Genomic DNA, 16,154 nt, shown 5'->3' on the forward strand with positions numbered 1-16,154 from the left:
TAATAACTTAGATGCACTAGAATTACCCAGGTGAGTTCTGTTTTATTTATTACAGATGATGGTGTCTCACTTCTAGATATTATGAACCAATAGTTCCGGGGTGGGGATATTCTTTTATATTCCTCAGGCGATCCTGATACACAGTCAAGTCTGGAAGCTAGTACTATGCAGGATATAAAAGTGTAGAAGACAGTGACAAGAGTGGTCTCTGAGAGTGCTGATGTATTACATAACATACTTACCTGGCTTTAAAAAAAGAAAGATGACAAAACTATCTTCCTTTTTATTTTTTTGCCTCTTCAGAAAATACACGTGACTTTCCTTTTTCCTAGTTCACAAAGGATAAAATATTTGAAGATGTCCCTGTGATCTTCCCAAATATAGATATGATCATATTATCCCAAGACTACCTTCCATAGGACACTCCTTAAGCCAACTTTCTATACCGTGAACACAGCGTAGAAAGACCTGTGTCAACCGTCCCCAGCTCTACCACCAATCTCTTCTGGCATGGTGCTGCCTATCCCTGTGCCCTCTAGCCCCCGAGGGTTCATTTCCACTCCTGCCCTGCAATGTTCCCCTCAGCCAGGAGGCCTCTGCAGGTTTTGCTCCCCCCAGTCTAGACTCTCTGGACTCCCTCCAGCCCATGCTCTTTCTCATCCATCCACCCAGAAAACACCTGTGCTTGCTTTAGATCTCAGTGTAATACTTTCATAACTGAACTATCCTAAGGTCTCTGACTATAGTCAAAGCCCCCTTTACCATTTCTCCTTCCCAGCATTTATCATAATTTTAATTTTATATTTTCTGTCATTATTAGTTTTGTGACTGCATGCTCCAAGAGGACAGGTTCTGATGTCACCAAAACATACTGTCGTCTGCACAATAGATAGTCACCCAAAATGGGAATATAGAGCCTTCAGTCCATATGTCAAGGATTTATTTGTAAAGCAAATTACCTTTTGGAAGGAATAAATGCAGATTATAGCACATTATTTTAAATTTAAACCTCAAAGACAAAAATTAATTTAAGATAAATGAACATGTTATTTACTATCAGATAGTAAAAGAAATAAGAAAAAACTCATAAAAATCTCAACTTTAAGTTTCCATAAACATTCTTAAAATTCACAGTACAATTTTTTATCTCCAATAGATTTTTATTGTTCAACTCTTTAAAAATCCAATTTATTTTTTTTTATTATGTTATGTTAATTATACATTACATTAGTTTTTTTTTTTTTTTTAAAGATTTTATTTATTTATTTGAGAGAGAGAGAGAGCACATGAGAGGGGGGAGGGTCAGAGGGAGAAGCAGACTCCCTGCTGAGCAGGGAGCCCGACGCGGGACTCGATCCTGGGTCTCCAGGATCATGACCTGAGCCGAAGGCAGTTGCTCAACCAACTGAGCCACCCAGGCGCCCACAACATTAGTTTTTGATGTAGTGTTCCATGATTCACTGTTTGTGTATAACACCCAGAGCTCCATTCAGTACGTGCCCTCTTTAATACCCATCACCAGGCTAACACATCCCCCTACCCTTCCTCCCCTCCAGAACCCTCAGTTTGTTTCTCAGAGTCCATAGTCTCTCATGGTTCCTCTCCCCCTCCGATTTCCCCCCCTTCATTTCTCCCTTCCTAATATCTTCTTTTTTTTTTTTTAACATATAATGTATTATTTGTTTCAGAGGTACAGGTCTGTGATTCGACAGTCTTGCACAATTCACAGTGCTCACCATAGCACATACCCTCCCCAATGTCTATCACCCAGCCACCCCATCCTTCCCACCCCCCACCACTCCAGCAACCCTCAGTTTGTTTCCTGAGATTAAGAATTCCTCATATCAGTGAGGTCATATGATACATGTCTTTCTCTGATTGACTTACTTTGCTCAGCATAATACCCTCCAGTTCCATCCACATTTTGCAAATGGCAAGATTTCACTCCTTTTGATGGCTGCATAATATTCCATTATATATATATATATATATATATATATATATATATATATATATATATATATATACACCACATCTTCTTTATCCATTCATCTGTCGATGGACATCTTGGCTCTTTCCATAGTTTGGCTATTGTGGACATTGCTGCTATAAACATCGGGGTGCAATACCCCTTCGGATCCCTACATTTGTATCTTTGGGGTAAATACCCAGTAGTGTGATTGCTGGGTCATAGGGCAGCTCTATTTTCAACTTTTTGAGGAACCTCCATACTGTTTCCAGAGTGGCTGCACCAGCTTGCATTCCCACCAACAGTGTAGGACGGTTCCCCTTTCTCCACATCCCCGCCAACATCTGTCATTTCCTGACTTGTTAATTTTAGCCATTCTGACTGGTATTAGGTGGTATCTCATTGGGGTTTTGATTTGGAAAAATCCAATTTAATTTTAAAAACTCAAATGCATATGATTTTGTCAATTTAATACCAATAAAGTTCAAATACATTTTTAAAAACTGCATTCTTCCTTTATTTTCAAAATTTGATGGCCTGAATTTAAAAACATACTCCTTACCCAAATGTCAGAGGTGGTACCAGCACAGAAGAAACTGGTATAAGGGAATAACCATGAACTTTTAAAACTGGATTTCAATTCAAATTTCTCAGTATCTTCATCTGTAATATGGGAATAATGGTACCTGTTTTCCCAAAATTACAGTACCCAGCACTTTACACTGGGAAGAAACTCAGAAGCTGGTATTATTAACAGACTGAAGAAATGATTAATAAACATGAAAATTTCAAGCCCTCTTGAGACAAGTTTCTGTTCAAATATCATTACATTTGTCATACGTATGAGGTAAGGTCACCAAAGCCCAAATCGGGGCCCCGGGCAGCTCTGGTCTGCTATGATCACAGAGAGTGTTAAGACATGGCTTCAGACCCAGTGGTACCACAGACAAGAGTGCTCTGGAACTAGATGCAATGGCAGGAGGCTGCCTGTGTGCTCTCAAGGGAAGTTCCACTAACCTCATAATGCTCAGTGCAGACACCACAATTAGCAGGAACAATAACGGAGCAGAGAATGACTAATTGAAACAAGTGGAAACCCCCAGCTCCTGAGTACGCTCAATCTAGCCAGCCAAGCCCTCCCTCCACCACAGCTTACAGATATTAAGAGAGAACTTGAGCCTATTAACAAAGTCAGAATATCAAAGGCAACATTTGACACTTTCCCTTACTTACAAGCCTGTTTAATAATTTTTTAAAGATTTTATTTATGTATTTATTTTAGAGAGAGAGGGAGAGAGAGCATGCACGTGGGTGAGCAGGGGGAGGGGCGAGGGGAGAGGGAGAGAATCTCAAGCAGACTCTGCACTGAGCAAGGAGAGGGGGCGAGGGGCTGGACCTCATGACCCTGAGATCATGACCTGAGCTGAAATCAAGAGCCAGGCGTTTAACCAACCGAGCCACCCAGGCTCCCGATATTTTTTTTTTTTTAATCAATCATAATTCCATTCTGCTTTAGCAAGGATTTCTATACATCAATCTAAGAAGAATGAATATATGATTTCATCTGATGACCAGTTTGGTCAACTTTTTAAACTACAATAGAATCCCTTGATCAAATAATTCTTATATGGGATACCAATATACAAAGGGAATAAAATGGAATCATTCGCTCTATTGTGTCCCCTGTAATGTCTACAGCGAAACCCTAGGGGTCAACAGAGCACAATTTGTAAAACAGGAATCTTATAACAAAGTAAGTTTAATTGTTATAAAACAATACCTCCTCAAAATAGCAAGAAATAGTTTCTCAATCTTCTCACTGCCTGGACAACTACAAAATAAAAACAGAGTATAGCTCCAAACAGCTGCTGCCAAAACAAAACCAGAAAAAACAAAGACTGCAGTTGTGAAAATGCAACCAGTGTGAAGAACTTTACCACAAGTATCTCAGAAGTCCACAAGATGGTGATATTTCACAAACCCTTAATGCATGGCCAAAAGCATTGCATGATGTTTCCTTAGAGTCTAAGAGGCCCCTAACTTTGAAGTAAGAGAATATTGCTAAAAGTTAAAACTCAGAACACTGATGACAGTGAAGACAAGTGACTTTATTGAAAACAAGAAAACCCTTCAGAAGAAGGGGGTTTCTCCTTTCGAGTCAACAATTCCCTTTATTACTGATCTTACCTAAGCAAAACCCTATGTGAGGTTCCACCTAATGAAAATAATGACAAGTTTGTTCTTTTTTTTTTTTTTTTTAACATATAATGTATTATTTGTTTCAGAGGTACGGGTCTGTGATTCAACAGTCTCACTCAAAAAAAAAAAAAAGAAGAAGAAGATAGCAGGAAGGGAAAAATGAAGGGGGGGGAATCGGAGGGGGAGATGAACCATGAGAGACTATGGACTCTGAGAAACAAACTGAGGGTTCTAGAGGGGAGGGGGGTTGGAGGATGGGTTAGCTTGGTGATGGGTATTAAAGAGGGCACGTTCTGCATGGAGCACTGGGTGTTATACGCAAACAATGAATCATGTAACACTACATCAAAAACTAATGATGTAATGTATGGTGATTAACATAACATAATAAAAGGAAAAAAAAGAAAATAATGACAAGTTTGGAGGGAAGCTATTGTGCTTTTATTTATTTTTTAAGATTTTATTTATTTCTTTGACAGAGAGAGACACAGCAAGAGAGGGAACACAAGCAGGGGGAGTGGGAGAGGGAGAAGCAGGCTTCCCACGGAGCAGGGAGCCCGATGCGGGGCTCAATCCCAGGACCCCGGGATCATGACCTGAGCCAAAGGCAAACGCTTAATGACTGAACCACCTAGGCGCCCCACTATTGTGCTTTTAAATGTGCAATTATTTCAGGCCTTTAATAAGGATCTGCTTCGTAATTAAACTGTACTTATGTGCCAAGTGTTATACCAAGTATTTTAATTAATTACTCATTTGGTCTGCCTAAAAATTATACAAGGGAAGTTTCCTTTTCCCAATTTTGTATGTGAAAGCAGCTTACTAAGCAGTTATCATAGGATCCAACAATTCTATTCCTAAGTATATACCCAAGATAAATGAAAACATACATCCACACAAAAACTTGTACATGAATGTTCATGGCAACATTATCCATGACAGCCAAAAAAATGGAAACAACCCAAATGTCCATCAGCTGATGAATGGGTAAATAAAATGTGGTATATCCATACAATGAAAAATCATTCAGCTATAAAAAGAAATGAAGAATTGATACATGCTACAACATGGATGAACCCTGAAAACATGCTAGGCGAAATAAACCAGTCACAAAGGACCACATATTGTATAATTCCATTTACATGAAATATACAGAGTAGGCAAATCTACAGAGACAGAGAAAAGATTGTGGTTCTCTAGTGAGGATGGTAGAATTAGGGATAGACTGCTACTGGGTATGGGGTTTCCTTTTTAGGTAATGAAAAGTTTCTAAAATTGACTGTGATAATGGATGCACAATTATGAAAATACTAAAAGCTACTGAACTATACCCTTTAAATGGGTGAATTGTAGGCTATGTGAATTATATCTCAATAAAGCTGATTTTTTAAAAAACTTTTTTAATGGATTAAAATATATATCTTAGGGAAAAAAGTACACTAGCTATGTTTTTAATTTTTAATTCAGTATTGGATATGGATTTAGAGTCTGTATCTATGTACTCTCTCTCCACTCTTCTTCTCCAAAATTAAAAAAGTAGTTAATTTTCCTTGTATGACAAATGAAGATACAGTGGTTAAAACTCATTCCCAGGTTATAGCCAACTTAAGTGGCAAGCACAACTTGATCTTCACAGTAGGTTTCAAGAGGTGAACAGGTGTACTTAGTTTTACAGAACTAAGCCCAAGAAGACTCAAAATTGTAATGTAGAAGCAAAGGCAGAAATAAGGGCACCTCTTTTTTTTTAAATTGTGGTAGAAGACACATAACAAAAAGATTAACATCTTAACCATTTTTACCTATAAAGTTCAGTAGTGCTAAGTTTATTCAGTGTCATACAATAGATCTCTAGAATGTTTTTACCTTGCAAAACTGAAACTCTGTAACAATTAAACAACAGCTCCCCATGTTCCCCTCCACTCACTCTTGCAACAACCATTCTTTTTATTTCTATGAGTTTGACTACTCTAAGTACCTCATGCGAATGGAAACATACAGTACTTGTCTTTTTGTGACTCACTTATTTCACTTAGAATAATGTCCTTAAGGTTCAACCATGTTGCAGGATATGACAGAATTTCCTTCTTTATAAGACTAAATAATATTCCATTTCATATATATATACTTACACTTGAGTTGCAATCTAAAGGTAAAGACCAGATATCATAAACTTTAGTGTATATAGGTATATATATATATATTATATATATTGTATATATATATAATATATATATGTCACATCACAGTTTGTTTTTCCATTCATCCATGGATGGACATTTGGGTTACTTCCTCATCTCACCTATTATGAATAAAGCCACTATGAACATGGAATCTTATATTAACATTCTATACTCTTATCATAATAAGATCCCAAGGAAACAACAGAGATTTAATTAAACATAAATACATATTAAGATAAATTGGTATTCTCCAAAATGTCTTTCAAAGAATGTTAATATATGTTTGAGGAAAGAAAGAGCCCATGATTACAAAAGTTTAGGAAAACCCAAAGTAAAATAGCTTTTTCTCTACTGTATAACTTCTCAGAGTCTTAGATTTTTCAATGTGCATTATGAATCCCTAAGAGACCTTGTAAGTTTTTCCTAAACTTCTCTGACCAGGAAGCCCCTGGTGTAGGGTCTCTCAGACGTGTGTTTCAAGGAGTAGTTAGGGTAGCCCAGTTTGCAGAGAACACTGAAGTGAAGTTGTATTCTTCTGTACACTGCCTTGAATACCAATATGCTCAAAACATACTGAGGTCACTACAATAACAATGATGGGCTTGATCTGATTAAGAGGGAGTTAAGATCTATTTCTTTTATTCCTGTATATTCTTAGAGCTAAAAAGAGGCCTGGACATGGAGCCAACAACAACAGTGTCATTCTGCTGATATTAAAAAAAGCACACGTCCCAAAATTCAGATTCAAGTACACTAAAGATTATGATATCTGGTCTTTACCTTTAGATTGTCTGCAACTAAAGTATAAGTATATTAATGTAACAAATTCATTACAACCAGAAATCAGATATATCAGAAATTATTCTATTATTTAGAACTGAGATCAGTGAAGCTTCTATCCAATGTTCTTCTACAAAATAACAAAACGGGTAATTGTAATGACAGCCTCAAATCACCAAAAAGCTTAAATTAGTATGGAGCTAACTGTAGTTCTCAAAACTGAGTCAACTAGGAGAATGCATTTCTCAACCATGAAAATTAACAAATCTCTTATTAAATGTGTTACTTACTGCTATAATTTGGTCTCCAATTTGGATTCTTCCATCATGTTCAACAGCACTGCTCTTTGTAATGCTCTTTACAAAGATTCCTGAAGGTTCTAAGATTAGAAACAGGGTTTTTGCAAAGCACAGTCAAAAACTATCCATCCTTCATTCTCCAAATATAAAGTCCTAATTTTGAATAAATATAAATCAACAAGCCACAGGAAGAAAACCAATAGAAACTTAGTCTAGAGAATAAGACAATGATTTTTGTCTGTCAAGCACAGTATCAGAGTTTCTGACATTGAATTATTCCTAAGGAAGTTTTTGATCAGTTCATCCAACAATCTGAAAATACATAATATTGATTCAATATTTCTTTTTTTTTTAAGATTTTTTTATTTATTTATTTGACAGACAGAGAGAGACAGCAATAGAGGGAACACAAGCAGGGGGAGTGGGAGAGGGAGAAGCAGGCTTCCCGCTGAGCACAGAGCCCGATGCGGGGCTCGATCTCAGGACCTGGGATCATGACCTGAGCCGAAGGCAGATGCTTAACGACTGAGCCACCCAGCTGCCCCATATTGATTCAATATTTCACAAGACAGAGATATCAGAGGCAATTCCCAAGTAAAAAAAAAAAAAAGAAAGTGTTTAAAACTACCTAATTTTTTATCTCCAATGTAACCAGCAATGGTAATTCCTAATCCTTGGACATTTTTAGTGAGTTCTACATCAAATGTCTCACTTTCTTCACTTTTCTGAGTAGAAGCATCAACCTAAAATAAAATCAGTAAATAAATATGCAGAACAAGAAACATGTATACAAACAAGATAAACTCAAAAAGCAACAACCTATGTTTAGGAATAATATAATATCATTAGGTGGCAAAGAAACTACGGAAGAGACTACTCCTTCAATCTTGACAACATGAACTGAGCATTACATTGTTACTCAAAAGTAATGTCAGCAGTAAGGCTGAACACCCACTTATCAGAAAAATGCATTATGATTTGTGTATACAAAATTTTAAAAATCAAATAGTCTCCTATTAACAAATTCTATTTTCAGGGATGGCTTATCTTCGTTTCTACAATTGAAAGAACTCATGTTTTGAATTCAGGTCAACACGTTCAAATCTGAATTTTTCTAATCATTGCTTTGCTCAACTCTCTATCAGGAATAAGAATAACAAGTCCAGGTAACATTTATTGAGCAGTTTCTATGTAACAGACACTTGAGATGTCTTAATTTACTCCTTAGAACAAGCCTATGAGGGAGGTACAATTCCTATCAGTTTTTCTCTGGGGAAACTGAGGAACATAAACCTTTCCAAGGACAAACAGTAAGCAGTCTATTAGAGGCAGGATTCACATACAGGTAAGTTGGTTGCAAAACCCCTGCTCTTAAAATGCTCTGCAGTGTGTAAGATCCCTAGTAGAATATAGGAGCCATAGTGTCCACTCAGGACACTGTCCACTAACTTGCTGCTACTACTACCTTAAGTGGATAGCTGATTCTAACACCAGGAATAGGAGTTAATCTATCTTCCAGACATTTTATTAATACACTGATGATGATTTTGAAAACCTGTGAAATGCAACAAAGAGCTATTTAAAATTGTTACTGTATTTGTTTTGTAAATTCAGACTTTAACTTAAAAGCTCTTTATAAGGAAAGCATGCCTTTCTGCATTGATCTTCATCCCTGAAAAGACAGCTGAAAGCAGGCTCCTCTAACACGTAAAACTATTCTTTTTTTTTTTTTAAAGATTTTATTTATTTATTTGACAGATAGAGAGCACAAGTAGGCAGAGTGGCAGGCAGAGGGAGAGGGAGAAGCAGGCTCTCCGCTGAGCAGGGAGCCGGATGTGGGGCTCGATCCCAGGACCCCAGGATCATGACCTGAGCCGAAGGCAGCCACTCAACCGACTGAGCCACCCAGGTGCCCCACACGTAAAACTATTCTTAATTACACATTGGGCTGAAGGGCAAGGTTCTCTGAATTCAGCATTAGTGGACTAGCACAGTAAGTCATCAGCAAGCTTCTGGCATTATGTACTTGTATGGTACCAGCAGGTTCCCCAGAGAACCCTACAAAGATCACAACAGAACGAAGGTCGGATGGACATACAGGTTGGGGCTAGCTGGTAATATTATTTTTATTTTCTTTAAGCAAACTCTGACTATATCTCACTGATAGTCCATCTAAGTGAGATACAATTTTATAGTAAAGTTTGATTTATTTTTTTCATTGCACATAATTATCTGTGCAAACTTAGCAAAAGTTTAAAGTTTAGATAATTACAAGAAAATGACAGGATGAAATCTGCTTCAATTGAAACAAATGTGTTTTCTATTTTTAATAAGACTTATGCGAGTGCTATTTTAGAGGGTGGCAATTTGACTATCGAATGGTTTTAAAAGGGGCACAAGCTTCAGAAATGATGATATGCACAGAATAGATATTTTTCTAAGCTTTCAATTACATCAAGTGGTTTTCGGTATTGCATTCATTTATATATTGCTGAATAAAATGTTTTGTTTACCACAAAAGAATGTGATTTAAATACTTTCATACACAAGCTTTCTTTCTTTACTTCTTTTTCTCTGCAAAAAATAGCAACTAACTCAATCCTAAAACAACAGAATCATGGAAATTTCAAGTGTTCTAATAAAGTTTTAAAGGGCTTGTAGAGGAGGTTAGGCTATTAAAAAAGAATCCGTAGCAACTAATTAGAAAAAACTTTAACAGAAAAATATCATAGATGTTTTTAGATCTATGAAAAAGGAATGCAGGACTTGCATTTGCTATAAAGCTTATCTAGAAATTGGATGTAATTCTGTTTTTAAATCTTTAAGAGATTTTTGGATAAAATTATTTCATTGATACTCCCACCCCTATTCTTCCCCCCAAAAAAGACACTAAAAGGAAAGGTATTGAAAGAGAATGATGGAACTCACAGCCTGCCTAACGGAGAGCCTTCTAGATAGAAGAAAAATAAAATTAAACATTTTAGTTATTAGTAGCAAATAATTCCTTAAAATTTTATCATCTTGCAAAAGATTATCCTCATAAACATGCTGCTTAGAGAAAGATGTAAAAGAGTAACCTAGAATTTCTTAAAGAAACCTATTTTTCATGTTACACGTAATTCCTAATTAATAAGATATTATTAGTGCTGAAACACATCTACACTTGAATTTTCTTTCTTTAGCACTAATATATGAATGAGTATCATTAAGTCTAGTTTCTAAACAGCACTATCATCTAAATGCTATTGTCTATGAGGTTCCTAGTAACTGCTTCTACCTACTTACCCGCATTTCTGGTGTAGAAGATGGGGATGAGGAAAGGGTGATGCCCAAAGAGGAGGGTGCTGCTGGTTCTTCTACGGCCCCTCTTGCGATCATCAGTTTAACTCTGTTTCCACATTGCCTGAGCACTTGTGCTACTTGCTCACTGCTCATTCCTGCTAGATCCGTGTCACCGATCTTTAGAATGTGATCTCCACTGCACAATCGCCCATGCTGAATAAAGAGACCAGTTAATCAGGCTACTAATATTTTAAGTTCATCAGAGAAATCCTAAATGAGGAAAAGAGAATAATTTAAAAACAGTAATGTGAATTATCAATCACGGAACATTAAACATGTGGTTGTTACTTTAACTGTCTTTTGATGCATCTTAACATTATTCAATGTGATACAAGTAACTGAAATTCACAAATATTCCTTAAATCAACAGCTGATAAGAGCTTTTCAATTTGATTTCTACCCATTATATACAGGAAAATAATAAGCCTTTTATAAGTTTTTTGAGAAATAGAAAAAAAAAAAAGAAAATGCCACTAAGCAAAGATGAAGCATATGCAAATACATATTACTCAAAAAATATAGGAAGACCACAAAAAAGCAGTGAATTAATACATTTCTGTCTTGCACTTTCAATTAAAAATATCCCTAAAAGAATAATTTTCAGATGAAATAGATGAAAATTTAGATGGATGAGTCTTACTATCCTCCATACGAGCACTATTCACTAGAAATTTCTGCAGGGACAGAAATGTTCTGCATCATCCAACATGGCAGCTACTACTGACATGTGGTTACAGAGCACCTGAAATGTGTTCAATCCAGCTAAGGAACTGAATTTGTTGTTTTATTTAATTTTTTAAATTTTCTTTATTTATTTTAGAGAAAGCGAGCTTGAGCGGGGGTGGGCGGGTGGGACAGAGGGACAGGGAGAGAGAATCTTAAGTAGACTCTGTGCTAAGCATGGAGCCGACTCAGAGCTTGATCTCATGACCCAAGAGATCTGACCTGAGCTGAAACCAAGAGTCGAACACTTAACTGACTGTGCCACCCAGGCACCCCAGGCATTCATTTTATTTAATTTTGATTAAATTTGAATTTTAGAAGTAGCAAGTAGCTACAAGTAGCTATAGTGTTAGTGCAAGTCTGTACTGAAGACAAGGCTTAATTTATTGCAAACCAGTCAACTAGGGGAATTTCATTAAATACTGTTAAAGGCTGGCTATTATTTAAAAGGAAGAAAATATGCATATTATTGTGCTACTGTCAATACTGATAAAGCTGCCATTAAACAGGCCTTTCATATATGAATAGGAGAAATATTTGATGAACTGACTTTCTAGTTTAAGTTCAAACACACATGCAAAAACAGACTTTATAAACAAAATGTTACAACCAAAGCAAAAGTTACTGAACACTAGAACTTTTCAAATTAAAATATAAATCATAACCAGTAACTTTACAACAATTTTTCTCACATATATTCCAACAGTGTCACAGAGCATAATGGCAACGCTTTAACAAACTACTCCGAGTGATAAAAATAGGCTGTGCTTCATTTACAAAGATGACACCATCACTAAAGGGACAAGTTGAATCTTGTTTTTTCTCTCAATAATAAAGTATTCTTCTTTCCATAATACCTTGTGACTATAAAACAGCAGACTAGGTTTATAAATATGATTTATGATCATAAAATAAAGGGTAGCTACCTCTACAATGATCAAAACCATAACTTGGGCCTTAGTCTGTGGCTCTACAAGAGTCTTAAGATCATTGCCTAAAACTGTAACTTAAGGGGTGTCTGCGTGGCTCCGTTGGTTAAGCATCTGACTCTCGATTTCGGCTCAGGTCATGATCTCAGGATCCTGGAATCAAGCCCCACATCCAGCTTTGTGCTCAGCATGGAGTCTGCTTGAGATTCTCTCTCTCCCTCTACCCCTCCCCGTTGCACTCTCTCTCTCTCTAAAATAAATAAATCTTTAAAAAAATAAATAAATAGAATTGTAACTTAAGATCAATGTCCCTCTTCAAAGATCTTTCTCCCAGGGCTAAAAGAAAACACTCTAGGAAAAGCCCAGCAAAACAGAAGTTCTAACTCAGCTTCTTTGACATTATGTAAGGCCAAAGTTTCTTCTTTCTAACAGAAAATATAAAAGATGAAGGCATATAATTTGATAAAACAGCATAAACACCTGTTGGAGTAGCTTACCTGGTCAGCTACTCCTCCAGGCAGAATGGTTTTTACGATCACTCCAGTTGCTTTTCCTCCGACGATGCCAAATCCCAGTCCAGATCCATCGTTCACCAGTTCAATAGTCTCCACATGCTGCCAGTGAACCTGAAAACAAAACTCCTATATGAATTTGAAAAAATATGGTGGAAAAACTAAAATTTTATTATAGTTGAGATTTTTGTGAATATTATTTTGTGATTGGTATCAAATAATGGAGTTCAGAAAAAATAATAAGTCTTAAGAATGTCCCTTTGATTTAGTATAATTCCCTTTCAACAGATTGTTACTGCTATTGATATAATCATTCTTGAAATTATCAATACATCTTTATAGTGACCGCATTTAACCAGTTGAAGATAGGCACTGATTTGTAAGATCCTTTGTAGAACTTCTAAAAAAGAAAAAGATCAAGGAGAAATCATCACCTGTTAAGATTATCTTCTATAAAATCTTGCCTCACAGGATTTCTAATTAGAGGACTCCTTGAAGTCACTGACAGCTAACTCAAACAGTATAATTCTGTAATTTATAAAGCAAAATCAAGACTATTTTCTGTCTAAAGATAGAGTCAGGTTTGTTGAAAAACTGAATTTTTTTTTTTTTTTTGAGGAATGTGGTCAACTAGAAGAATACACAAAGAAAGGTAAAAGTTGATTTAGAAGGTAGTAACTTAATCATAATTAAATAACTAATATTCCAAGCTAGGGAGAGATAAAAGAATAAAATGGGAAAAACTCAAGAAATACAAGGACCTACAGGAAATGGAAATCTGTAGACAACCAAAAAGGACTAGAAAAATAATATCTGTCCCTTTTACAAATCTTATGTACTTACAGGGTTAGAGTGAGCTGAAATTGTGCTGGCTGCAGATGGAGAACGGGAAACTATGGGGCTGATGAGCTGAGGCAACGAGCCTCTGGCAATAACTAGCTGGACATTATCTTTGGCTTTCTGCAGGATGCTGATAGCCTGCTGATGTGTAATTGTCTGATCAAGTGCCTGTCCATTGATAGCAAGGATCTGATCGGTTTCCTTCAATCTTCCATCTCTATCAGGAATGAAAAAAGGGGTAAAAGACATCTGACAGCTCTCAAGAAAATGACAGCTTCTTTGCATATATTTTCAGGTTATTTTTAAGCCAGTTTTCTAATGTCCACACTTTTTAAGCTTTTCCCTGCAATTTTACTTTTGAAAATGTTAAGTTTGGGCTCCAGTTATCTACCCCTAATCAATCCCTCCCATTTAAAAGCCACCTTCTTTACAGCTACTCACTCAACCTATATGTTTTGTCTTAGATGTTCCTATTTACTACAAATAAAAGCAAAGGTGTATACATTTAGTTGTTGTTGTGAGTATATTAATAAAATATAGCTCAAGTTATCATGGGTCATTCGTATACTTTTCTATATTGCAACTTTTAAATCCGACCAAAATGAGCCCATTTAATAATAATGAGAATAATGTCCTACTCAAATTCTCCTTTCCTTCCTAAAAAGTGTTTATAACCATATTTAAAAGACATTCTCCCTTCTGAGGACTTGCTTTTTATCACAGTAATGTTAAAGATTTCTAAAAACTGATTAGTAACAGATTATATTACGTTTCAGTTTTTATCCATTTTCTTTCTCTAAATTCTCCCAAGGTCATCAACACCTTCTGAATACAGTATCAGAAACGGAGAAGACGTCGTAAGAATTGTACCTGTGGGCCACACTGCCCTCTTGGATCTCCTGCACGAATATTCCCAGTTCTCCCCGGTTTTCGCTCCTGAGTCCCACAACACTAAACCCAAGACCTCCACATGGAGGTTTGAGGAGCTCAAAAACTTCTATGTGGCGACCCTGTTCAGGAAACAAAGCAAGAAATAACTTTTAATTAAACGTTAATCACTCCATTCACAGTTATCTTATTAGTGGCATTACTGAGTTTAAAAAAAAAAAATTTAAAAGAATTTTCTCAGATAACATTTATCACGCATCACCTAGAGTGACGTATTTTATTATTAATCCTGAAGAATAAAAATAAATAAATAAATAAATAAATAGAAAAATTTCTGAACCATCCAAACTCACACAAAATCCACTTCTTTTCCATTTCAATTTTTTCAGATGTTATAGATGTCCTCATAAATATATTTAACCATATATATTATATATTTATATAATGTAATGTAAACATATACATACTCTCCCAATTATTCAGGACTTGTTTACACTGTTCTATCATAACTAACAAGAAGAAATGTTCTTACCTGGGCCATATTCTTGATTAGTTGATCAAATTCATCACAAGCAGGTTTCCCATTGATGTGTGGAGTACCAGATCCTGTAAATGCTTCCAGATTCCCATTATTTGAGGATGATAAGAACAATTCATTTTGCAGAGTAGGAATTACAGCTGGACTGAGATGTGGAATGTGAGCATATTCGACATTTGAAATTGCCAATGTTGTAGTGTTTACCTAAGAGCAATATGAAGATTATTAACAATTTTGACATTCCATAAACAATTTCACAGAAAACATCCCGAGTGGTAATAATGATGTACATATGAAATTTCAAAATTCCCATACCCTTTGATTTAGCAAATTAATTTCAAAGAGAAAAATGAGAATAACACACAAAGATATATGTATAAGGATGCACAATACAGCATTGTTTAGTAGATGGGAAAAATTTCAAAACCTACCTCCAGTGTTCACCTTTAAGGTACTCATTAAAACACACACAAACACACATTCACATACACACAAAAGTGAAAAAGGCTAGTTATCAACCCATGTGTACAGTACGACACAATGCACATTCAAAAAAGATGTTTATATTTGTATTAAACGTCTGGGAGAATATACACCAACCAACCAATATAACATTAGTTGTCCCTGAGAGACAGAGGGCCATTTAATCTTTTATATTCTTGAATTTTTAGAACAATATATATAGTAAAGAATTTGGTCTTTCCTGGGGCCCCTGGGTGGCTCAGTCGTAAATGTCTGCCTTCGGCTCAGGTCATGATCCCAGGGTCCTGGGATCGAGCCCCACATCGGGCTCCCTGCTCCGCGGGAAACCTGCTTCTCCCTCGCCCACTCCCCCTGCTTGTGTTCCCTCTCTCACTGTGTCTCTCTCTGTCAAATAAATAAATAAGATCTTAAAAGAAAAGAATTTGGTCTTTCCTGAAGAGAGGTCTGACGTTTACCCCCAGCTCCTAGGAAG

General features: G+C 36.2%; 1 protein-coding gene across 10 annotated transcripts in view; it reads right to left on the reverse strand.

Annotated features, from left to right (window-relative positions):
* The window catches only part of MPDZ (multiple PDZ domain crumbs cell polarity complex component), a 161,537-nt gene that overhangs the window by 93,821 nt on the left and 51,562 nt on the right, over window positions 1-16,154 (reverse strand). For all 10 annotated transcript variants that reach the window (XM_078062322.1, XM_078062320.1, XM_078062316.1 and 7 more), the window contains exons 4-10: window positions 15,194-15,403; window positions 14,644-14,783; window positions 13,777-13,990; window positions 12,919-13,047; window positions 10,713-10,922; window positions 8,056-8,170; window positions 7,419-7,507 (exon numbers count right to left, since the gene is read on the reverse strand). In XM_078062322.1, coding sequence (XP_077918448.1) covers window positions 7,419-7,507; window positions 8,056-8,170; window positions 10,713-10,922; window positions 12,919-13,047; window positions 13,777-13,990; window positions 14,644-14,783; window positions 15,194-15,403 — 1,107 coding nt within the window. The remainder of the gene's footprint in view (window positions 1-7,418; window positions 7,508-8,055; window positions 8,171-10,712; window positions 10,923-12,918; window positions 13,048-13,776; window positions 13,991-14,643; window positions 14,784-15,193; window positions 15,404-16,154) is intronic.

The sequence above is a fragment of the Halichoerus grypus genome, chromosome 14 (assembly GCF_964656455.1).
Source record: "Halichoerus grypus chromosome 14, mHalGry1.hap1.1, whole genome shotgun sequence".
Classification (NCBI taxonomy): Eukaryota; Metazoa; Chordata; class Mammalia; order Carnivora; family Phocidae; genus Halichoerus; species Halichoerus grypus.